Here is a 10702-nt window from a genome sequence, read left to right as displayed (position 1 = left end):
GACACACAACGTGTCAAATCTGTAAGTGGATTGGCTACAGCAGCAGAAGACTGAAGTCTAAAGCAAATAAGTCTAATAAATACCTAATAAACTGCTCACAGTGCTCGCTTAAAATAATTTTAATTCCTTAAACAATACAATACTTAAGACTACTCAAAATGCTGAACATGTGAAAAATACTGTACTATGTTTCAGTGGAACCAACCAAAATCAAACATTAATTTAATAAAAACCGAAACGAAGTAATTAACGGCACCCTGGTTTAGTACTTGGCCCATCCACCTTCGGCAAGGAAAACAGAATAGTCTTTTCCTTTAATGCCAGACAAGGTTAAGGAACACATTCGGTGAGACGGGTGCGTGGGGGGTTTAGACCCAAAATGCATGACTCAGAAACAATGGTGTAGTTAAGTCCCGTCAGGGCTTTATTCGGGGAAATCCAGAGAGCGTAGTCAAAAAACAAGCAATGTTCGTACACGTAATATCTAGCCAAAAAACCAAAGCGCAGTACCGAGGGAGAAGGCAGTCTCGTAATCGGTACACATTCGGTAACCAGGAAAGCTGTCAGGGGGGCAGAAGTACAGGCGGACGGTAGGCAGGCTCAGGGTCGATGACGGAGCAAGAGTCAAGACCGAAGTCTGCTCCGCGGGGAAAAAGTACAGCAGCAGGCAAAGATGTGGTACGGGCAGGCAATGGTCAACAAAATAGAAGTCAATAATCTTTGGTCGGTAAACAGGCTTGGCTCGTGCTTGGTATAGCCACTCAAGCGTTGCACTGACGACCAGGAGGCAAACAATTTCGCAGAGACATGCCATGAAACTGAGCTTATATGCAGGTGTAGACAGGTGTAGACAATTAGTTTGAGAGCAGCAAGAGAATGTAAATCAGGTATGGAGGATTGACAAGGTAACAAGGTAATTAGTAATCGTTAGTAATAAACCTATCCTGCCCTAGCATTAGTAAATTAGTAAATGACATGCACAAGAAACGTAAGGTAACATGAACACGTGATTAGAATGTTAGTATTACCCAATCCTGATCTAGCATTAGTAGGTTAGTAAATAGACAAGGGGAATTGAAACAATTAGGGTGTGAGTGACAGAAAGAGAGAGAGAAAAGGCAGGAATGCAAGGTTTGCAGAAAGACACGAAAAAGTGTATGATAAATCAATGAACAGTACAACATAACATGGAACATAAATTGTGACATAACCAATTTGCAAAACAATGACAATAAACTATATAACATGACATGGCAAGACTAACAATTAAATCGTAACAACTAAACCTGAAACATAACATGACATGAAACATAAAAACGTTGTGAGACTAGACTAACATAATACGTGACATGACAATAACATAACCAAGACAATAACTAAACATAAAGCATGACATGACAAACATGAAACGTGACATTCGGATCCTTGATCCTTCAAGATCATTCACTTCTTGGGTTTGCGCTTATCAACTCCCCTCTTCAGTTTAGCCCACAGGTTTTCGATTGGACTGGTGCCCGAGATAGTCACTGCAGAACAGATTTTGTTGTCACAGAACTATTTCTGGGTTTTGAGGTATGCTTTGGGTCATTGTCTTGGCAGAAAGTCCACTTACAGCCAAGTCTCAGCCTTGTGCTGATGCTGTATCTAACAAAGACATTCCATTTTGGTCTCATTTGGTTATTTGAAGTATGATTTAATGAAGGCGCTGTGCTCAGATGAGACCAAAGCATTTTGGTCAGATATAGCATCGGTATATTTGGCGTATGGGTACAGTACAGTAATATGAGCCAATGGCCAGTACTTTCCCTGGCACCCCCTACACTGCTATAAAGCAGAAAGAAAGAAAACAGATCGATGCAAATGTTTCATATGAGTATAATTCAAGAATTGAATAGTAGTGTGTGAGAGAAAGGTTCCCTTTCGGGGCATCATAAAATAGCAACTCTGTCGAAATTCACTAATTTCGAAACTTTAATTTAAGATTTGTCTTCAAACGAGATTGTTCATCTTGAATTGTTTGATTGGGCGCCCCACTGTGGGGAAGGCCGGCAATTGCAGAATATTATTTGGTTTTACAAGAACGACATTTACATTAGCCAATGGAAATAGAGGTCTGAGGTCTGAGGTTCGGCCTTCTCACGAACTCGAGTTAGTGTGCGTCTGCAGTCACCATCGGTTTGTACTGGTTACAGTATTGTATTTTTTCTCGAATGAATGTGTTTCTTTAATCGTTTGTTCTAGCTAGCGACAAAGTAACTTCGGGACCTACGTTTTTATATTTGGACCAGTATAAAACGTCACTTCATTCGTAGCTGTTTATAAGAGTGGATTGAAAAAAAAAAACCCCGAGACGAGGCCGTCTATGGTGGTGGGGACAAGGAGTCGCTTATGTTCAACTGGGGGGCTGAGGTCTCAGTTCAGACCGGGCCACTCTTCATGGAGACCAGTGGAAGAACTGGAGCACGTAGCTAGCTGGAGTAGCTATTTCTAGCCAGAAAGATAATCTCGTTGGTTTCTTTGTCTGCATAAGGCAGGATAGCGAGCCTACTCGCCAGTCAACCGAAGCGGATTGGGGTCTGGCGACAAGCTTGCTAGCTAGATATTTTGAATCGCTTGGATACACAAGCTTTGTTTAAAATGTTTTGTTTTTATTCTTGATGAATACGCCAGTGTGATTGGCGAAATAGCCTAAGTCTATATCAAGGGTTCAGGGTTCGATTGTAAGAACGATATTTCGTGATCATCGGTTTTGTACATCGCTTATTTTCAAACGCCTTCGATTTTTTAGCACAATAGCTCACCATGTCGCTCCACGGCAAGCGGAAAGAGATCTACAAATACGAGGCGCCATGGACTGTTTATGCAATGAACTGGAGCGTCCGCCCAGACAAACGCTTTCGACTGGCTCTTGGCAGTTTCGTCGAGGAATACAACAACAAGGTGGGTATGCTAATGCTTGCTAATAATTCACTCCAATTTGTAGTTGGTTAGCTGAGAAACTAGCCAACTGTCAGTTTAACGTTATCCAACTATAGCTGGCTAACAAGCGACAATAGCGGACACAATGTGTGGTTTTTACAGTGTTTGTGAAAGCAATTAAAATTATGTGCCAAGTGATGGTGATTTGTTAACCGTGTGTGTCATCTGTAACGTTAATCATAAACAAGTAGCAAGTGTAGCTAGCTACAGCTAGTGGCTAACTTAACGTTAGCAAGTGGCCAAATTAATGTTAAAGGTTTTGATTGGGTCCTGATTCAGGTGCAGATCGTGGGCCTGGAAGAGGAGAGCTCCGAGTTCATCTGCAGGAACACCTTCGACCACCCTTACCCCACCACTAAGATCATGTGGATCCCTGACACCAAGGGGGTGTACCCCGATTTGCTTGCCACCAGCGGGGACTACCTGCGAATCTGGAGGGTAAGTTCATTCTACTGCTCGAGTCTTCACTTGTGAACAAGAAGGCGTCTCGTGTACAAGCCGTCTTTCTTTCCTGATCTTTCAGGTGAGCGACACCGAAACCCGTCTGGAATGTCTGCTGAACAACAACAAGAACTCTGACTTCTGCGCGCCTCTCACCTCATTCGACTGGAACGAGGTGGATCCAAATCTCCTCGGTGAGAGCAGCTTGCTTCTGAGTACACTGAGGCATGCGTCCGGTACTCTAAAAAATGTATCCTCTTTCCCTCCACTCGTCTCCTTCTTGTATCTGGAAGTGTATTGAGATGCACCAAGGATCTTTTTAGTTGTAGAGGGTTCCGTATGGGGACTGAAGGCCTTTTCTATCCACACTCCCAGGCACCTCCAGCATTGACACCACCTGCACCATCTGGGGGTTAGAAACCGGTCAAGTTCTGGGCCGGGTAAACCTGGTTTCAGGCCACGTGAAGACCCAGCTCATCGCCCATGACAAGGAGGTGAGTGGTTAGCTGGTGGCCAGTCCAGAGGTGTAGAGGAGTGGGCATCCATAGTACTGTGTTATTATATTTCTGATTAGAGGCAGAAGGAGACTAGCGTGAATGCAGACATTGTGCAGAATTATATGGTGTAGTCTGTCCTGTGCAGGTGTACTAGGGTAGAACGGTAGCTGTTTGTACACAGCTGTGTGATGGTCCTTGTTGATGTCTTGCTGTGTGATGTTGCCTGTTTGTGTGCAGGTGTATGATATCACGTGTGTGTGCAGGTGTATGACATCACGTGTTTGTGTGCAGGTGTATGACATCATGTGTGTGCAGGTGTATGACATTACGTGTTTGTGTGCAGGTGTATGACATCACGTGTTTGCGTGCAGGTGTATGACATCACGTGTTTGTGTGCAGGTGTATGACATCACGTGTTTGTGTGCAGGTGTATGACATCATGTGTGTGCAGGTGTATGACTTTACGTGTTTGTGTGCAGGTGTATGACATTACGTGTTTGTGTGCAGGTGTATGACATCACGCGTTTGTGTGCAGGTGTATGACATCACGTGTTTGTGTGCAGGTGTATGACATCGTGTGTGTGCAGGTGTATGACATCACGTGTTTGTGTGCAGGTGTATGACATCACATGTTTGTGTGCAGATGTATGACATCACATGTTTGTGTGCAGGTATGACATCACGTGTTTGTGTGCAGGTGTATGACATTGCATTCAGCCGGGCAGGCGGGGGCAGGGACATGTTTGCCTCCGTGGGGGCGGACGGGTCGGTGCGCATGTTTGACCTCAGGCACCTGGAGCACAGCACCATCATCTACGAGGATCCACAACACCACCCACTCCTTCGCCTCTGCTGGAACAAGCAGGACCCCAACTACCTGGCCACCATGGCCATGGATGGCATGGAGGTCAGTCCGTTTCTTCCTCTCCCCTTTGTGTTCACCCGTCTTTACATGCAGTTATAAGATGAGATGATATGGTTTTATTTTCAGCCAACTTCCAGCCAAGTATGTCTAATGCATCAAAATTCTAATGGTACTAGAAGTCTCCGTCTACACAAAAAGTTTGAGTAGTACAGTAATGTGCAGAGTTGCATCATTGCGCTTGCAACATTTGCCAAAAAGGAAAAACAAAAATAGTGTATGTACAGTGACCTCTATAATATGTGGGACAAAGACCCATTATATCTTAATTTGCCACAATTTTAGATTTTAATCCCACAATTGACATGTGGTTATAGTACACATTCTCAGATTTTATTGAAGTAATATTTTACTTAAAAAATAGTAGTAGTAGTATTTAGTGAAGTAGTATTTTTATACATTTTGGTTTCACAACGGTGCCCCCCAAGTCAGGGCACCATAATGTTTGGGACAGGTGTTTGTAATTGCTCCGGTGTGCTTAATTGCCTCCTTAATAAGTGAGCTCTCAGCACCTAGGCTGTGTCTGAAATTACAGACTTGTGGACTATTTGGTGTGTAAATCAAACACGGAGGTTAACGGTCATGTGATCAAGTGTGTACCAAACTCAAGTAGAGAACTGGCAAGTACACATCAAATTCACATCAAGTTCTCTTGCTGTACTTGAGGACTGCTTTGGAGCACACTTTCCGTTCCCAGTTGTCATTGCGTTTTCAGAGCTTACAGGAAAGAAGGCTGTCGGCTGGAATTTTCTGGAATTTTAAATATTCAATTGAATATAATGGAATGTAAGCCATCTGTATGTATAAAAATGCCCTTTATTAAAATCTGCACTTTGACCAGATGAGATAAAAAAAAAAATTATTACAGATCATAGACCTCACATGTCTGATGTTTTTGTGTGGCAGGTGGTGATTTTGGATGTCCGAGTCCCATGCACGCCAGTTGCCAGATTGAATAACCACCGCGCCTGTGTTAACGGCATTGCCTGGGCACCCCACTCCTCCTGCCACATCTGCACCGCAGGTACGACTGCTCACCCAAAACGCAACCCCCCTGACCCTACCTGTCCCCGTCCCTGTCCCTATATCTATCCCTATCCCTGACCCTAACCCAATCACAGATAAGGCAGTCACCCCAACTAAAACGTCAACCCTCAACCCTGCTTTATCAGGGAGTATTTATATGATCCTGTGGGTTCACGTTAATGTACTGTGTGTAGTGTTGTGGTTTGACTCCTCTCTTGACCGTTAGACCGTTAGAAGACCGAAATGACCTTTTGTACCTTTAAACAATGTTTTTAAAGTATTCGGTTCAAGTTAATGTCTTTTGTTTGGGTACTGAGTGATGGTGGCTGGTATTACCTAGGGAACCCTGTTAATTACGCTTCTGAGTGTGTGTATGTGTGTGTCCTACAGCGGACGACCACCAGGCCCTGATCTGGGACATCCAGCAGATGCCCAGGGCCATCGAGGACCCCATCCTGGCCTACACCGCCGAGGGGGAGATCAACAACGTGCAGTGGGCCTCCACGCAGCCCGACTGGATCGCCATCTGCTACAACAACTGCCTGGAGATCCTGCGAGTCTGATCCCTGCGAGAGGGGGGGACCGTTTAAAGGACAACGAACTACTTGTGCCACTGTGGCCAGTGGCTTTGTGACTGTGTGTCTTCGTCACACAAGACGTGCTGGTTTTACACGTGCACGTTTTTCTTTCTCTGTTTTTGTTTTTTTATGTAGGGCTCAGTGCTTGTAGAAGAGGTTTGTTGTTGTGATGTTTGATGTTTTGCTATTAGTTCACACTGCTGGGGGGGTTTATATCATGAAACGGGATTGGCTGGTTGGCTCACAAGATAAGTTCAGAGTAAAACCTGGAAGGAGCTGCTTTTACTTCAGTTCGTGCTCCAGGTTTGGAAGGGTTCCGGGTTTTACTTGAACTTATCCAGCTGAGTTGGTAGTCCCGCTTCATGATGTACACCCCTGGTTGACCAGCAGAGAGCATCACGTGTTGCTGACTCCGCCCCTGAAGGACATCACACCCATAGTCCGAGCCAGTTCTGGATCCAGGGCCGCGTTTTTGCTACTGTCCACCAATCAGATGTCCTTCTGACATTTCTGACATTGTCACTGCAGGAACATGAGAGGTGTGTCTGAAATACTGAAATACTTTCTTCCACTCATCTCCTATTTAGAAGTATGGAACGAGGAGACGATTGGAGAAAAGGAGGATGCATTTTCTGAGTATTGGGAAGCAGTCTAGAAAAGCAATAACAATGATCTGAGTACCAATCACAATCAATTGTAATATTACATGCCAGAATGGTTAAAAATATGAAATGTTAAAATCAAGATTCAAAATCCCATTACAAAACCTATTTTCTATATTGTGAAAGTATAATGTAGACCAGGGCTGCCCAAACCTATTCCTAGAGAGCTTCACTCCAACCCTGGCAGAACACATCTTATTCAGCTGCTCATTAGTACAATCAGGTGTGCCAATTCAGAGTTGAAAGGAAAACCTACAGGGCAGTATCTCATTGAGCAGGGTTGGGCCACCCTGCTGTGGAATGTGATTTTGGTATGTTGTCATATTCCGGCATCGACTGGTCGGACAGCACAAACGCAGCCCAAATCCCGTTCTGAACTGCATCTTTGTGCACTGATTTTCAGTTTGTACACACATTTCAAGTCTAAATGGTAAAAAATTTGACCTCCTCCACTTTATTTTGGTTGTTTTGATGACTACTCTGGGATTGGTAGGTTTTGGTTGGGTGGTGGGGGTTTTCTTCTCAATTGGCTGTTTTTGATTGGGTCAAGGTGCTGCTGTAATTGACCGGTTTATACAGCAACTACAGCAAAGTATCTTGACAAAAACCATTTCAGCCTAGCTATCATGCAGTAAACTTCAACAAATGTGCGTTAAAAACCAAGCACTCTGGATGAATGTACAAGGGAGAAAAAAAATGTGATGAGATGCCACATTTTGTCAATTGGTTCATTTTCCAGTATTTAAGACATTCAGGAGTCCAGAGCTATTCGAGAGATAGAGTTCCTCTATATTGGTTTGCAGGGCGGGATTAGTCATGTGGGAAATAAGGATGTGAAATGTATGTGAAAGTGGAAACCTCTGCATTGTATATATGACCATCTTATGTAGAAGAAATTGGGCCTCTATTTCACAGGGCTCTCTGTAAACACATATAATTGTTAACAAGCATAACCGTAGATTAGGTACAAAAACACCCTGTGAGAATGGTAATACTGAAGGAAGTGCTTCATAACGTCAGGGGGTTTCAAACTGTCTTGAGGGGCCCCTGTGTATGTGAGTCTCACAATCCATTAAAGTTGTGGAAAATAGGTTGTTTTTTGTTTGCTTTTGTTTTCACCTTAAAATCTGCATCCTGTTGAGACCCAGGTAATCAGGGGCACGTTCAATCGGAAACCATTTTGCTATGTTGAACGTTATGTTTTCTCCCAACAGTGTGCAACGTTTTGCAACAGGCTTTAAGGTACGTTTGCTCCCGTTTGGTGGGTGTAGTTGGAATGAACAACGACATAGGCCTATACTTTAAATCTCAGAGAACGTCTTCTCAGACGCCAATGGAGCAAACTGTACCGACCTCAGTAAGTCCTCACGCGGTTTGGAAGGATGTTGAACACGCCACCGTTTTCATTTAAATAAATGTTTTGCTACATTTTGTCACGGCTGAACGTGACCCAGGTGAGGTGAGTTAACTGTGGAAGTTGTTTACGTTTTTTCTTTCCTTAAATGTATATTAACACATTGTAGGTTTGTTTTGTTGGTTTAGTTTCAGTCACTAGGTACCCTGATTCAGCAATTAGGAGCCAGTTCTTTCATGTCATTCTAATATAATCAATTCATAAGTGAACTTGTAAAGGAATTGTTTGCCATAAAGCCTTTTAAATAAAGCAAAATGTGAATGTGGGTTGTTTATTCTTCAAGGCATGCATGACTGTTCCTAACGTAATGTGGCTCAAGACAATAATTATTAAATTGACATTAAGTGTCTGGAACAGGGGTGTCCAATCTTTCTTGACAAGGGTCCGTGTGAGTGCAGGTTATAGTTTTAGCCCTGTGCCAGGCTAAAGTAGGGCTCCCAAACAGTGAATGCTGCACTGTCTACAGGCTTTTGTGTTTTCTTTTCAATCAGCATCAGGTTTAGACCCTGAAAAAAGGTGTGTGGATTCTTAAATCCACTAATGATTTGAATTAAGAACTGTAATGCTGAAACGCTCCAAAACCACAAGACACTGAAATCCTCCAGGAATTGATGTAAAGACTACAAAATCTTACAGTGCAATTCAAGATTTAACTTGCGAGTAATGAGAACCTTTTCAGGGCTAACGGAGTATAGCTGTAATCAATGGACTCCCAAACCCTGGCTTTACATTATAATTTAAATGACGACACACTTGGCATATTGCTGCATTGGTTTACTTAAAAAAAAACAAAAAAACCCAGATCTAACAGTGCAGTGCGGTCAGTGAATTGCAGAGTACAATATATACAATGTTTACAGACACTATATACACACAGGTCTGGTTCCTCATCAGACTAGAAAGGCAGGACAATGTTGTGCAGTCAGTCACCATGACAGCACAGGCTTGGCTGGGGACCAGACAAGATTTAGCTTAGCATAGCAAGCTACGTACCTACTGGGTCTCAGAAGTAAAAAATAAAAATAACTGCCCTTAAAGTGGTTGTGCATGCTGGCTGGCTCCCACTAAACAAATATAATGCCATGAAATTGTTTGTAGTCAGTACAAAAAAACCCAATGCCTTTATTATTCATTTGAAGATCCAGCAGTTTTAAAGGAAGAACAGTTTTCTCACATCTTCAGTCATTTCTACTGCACTAGTGGACTGGCTTAGGGACTGGGTGCTCAGCTAAAACACGGATGCCCCCATTTTATTTTTTTTACTAATAAGGCAGGGATGGGGGATGTAGGGACGGAAACCTGTCAAACAGATGGGTAATCTGCATGAAAATTCAGACTGAGGAGTCAGGATTCACTCTGGAATTCAGTGTTTGATGTGAGCAAATCTGGTCTGTATCAGGGCTCCTTCCAATTGCTTAGTTTTATCTCCTTATTTTCTTTCCTTACCTCCTTTCCTTGTCCTAGCTCCATCTATTGGAGGAGGCAAGGAAAGGATTCAAGGAACTGAGGAAACGTTTATTAGTCAGTTTGAAGGCACGTAGTTTACAGACGTGACAGGTGGGGAGAGGTGGATCCACAGGTTTATGTCACGCGTTCCTAAAAAATACTTCCGCAAAGTATGTGCTCCTGTCCTCACTCAAGAATCCTTTGGGAGCTTCCTAGCTCCTCCTTCCTAGCTCCATAGGGGCATTTCATGCATCCAAATGTCCTTAAAGATGGAGGACCTTTGATTGATTTCTCAGGGCTCATTTCAATTTCATATTTTTCTCCTTTTTTTATTTTCCATGCTCCTTTTTCTTCTCCTAGCTCCACCCATCAGGAGAGGCTAGAAAAAGAAACTAGAGGAAGTGAAGACTGGGAAAGTGAGAGCCTGAATTAGACAAATGGAATGTCCTTGGTCCTGTCCTTGTGAACGCTTTCTGAAAAAATGCTTCTGCAAAGGATGGTTGGAATGTCCTTGAAGATGGTCGACCTTGATTTCCAATTTCCAAGGTAGGAGCAAGGAAAAGAAGGTCTGAGAACTGCTGGTTTTCCACCCTCTCTTTACCTGGGAGTCAGGTCTGAAGACAGTATGGCCAATCAGTAACAATACTTGTTCACTTAATTACCATGGAGAAAAGAAAATCGGATCCAGATTTGATGATGGCTGCCCTAGTCAGTCGAGTAACGAGGAGACAAAGAAA

At 43.3% G+C, this 10702-nt stretch overlaps 1 protein-coding gene across 1 annotated transcript; it reads left to right on the top strand.

Annotated features, from left to right (window-relative positions):
- The first annotated feature begins 2085 nt into the window (after window positions 1-2085).
- On the top strand, window positions 2086-8784 carry LOC133114458 (DDB1- and CUL4-associated factor 7-like). The gene is made up of 8 exons (XM_061223869.1): window positions 2086-2175; window positions 2789-2940; window positions 3259-3417; window positions 3503-3614; window positions 3796-3914; window positions 4615-4824; window positions 5746-5863; window positions 6256-8784. Exons 2-8 carry the CDS (start codon window positions 2803-2805, stop codon window positions 6426-6428), a joined length of 1029 nt encoding a protein of 342 aa, XP_061079853.1. The 5' UTR covers window positions 2086-2175; window positions 2789-2802; the 3' UTR covers window positions 6429-8784.
- The last annotated feature ends 1918 nt before the right edge of the window (window positions 8785-10702 follow it).

Source organism: Conger conger, chromosome 16, assembly GCF_963514075.1.
Source record: "Conger conger chromosome 16, fConCon1.1, whole genome shotgun sequence".
Taxonomy (NCBI): Eukaryota; Metazoa; Chordata; class Actinopteri; order Anguilliformes; family Congridae; genus Conger; species Conger conger.
This window is presented reverse-complemented; position numbering and strand designations above follow the sequence as displayed.

Coding starts and splice junctions, on each gene's coding strand:
- LOC133114458 (XM_061223869.1), top strand. CDS start 2,803: ATGTCGCTCCACGGCAAGCGGAAAGAGATCTACAAATACGAGGCGCCA. Junction 3,915..4,614: donor TCATCGCCCATGACAAGGAG/GTGAGTGGTTAG, acceptor GTTTGTGTGCAG/GTGTATGACATTGCATTCAG. Junction 5,864..6,255: donor CTGCCACATCTGCACCGCAG/GTACGACTGCTC, acceptor TGTGTCCTACAG/CGGACGACCACCAGGCCCTG.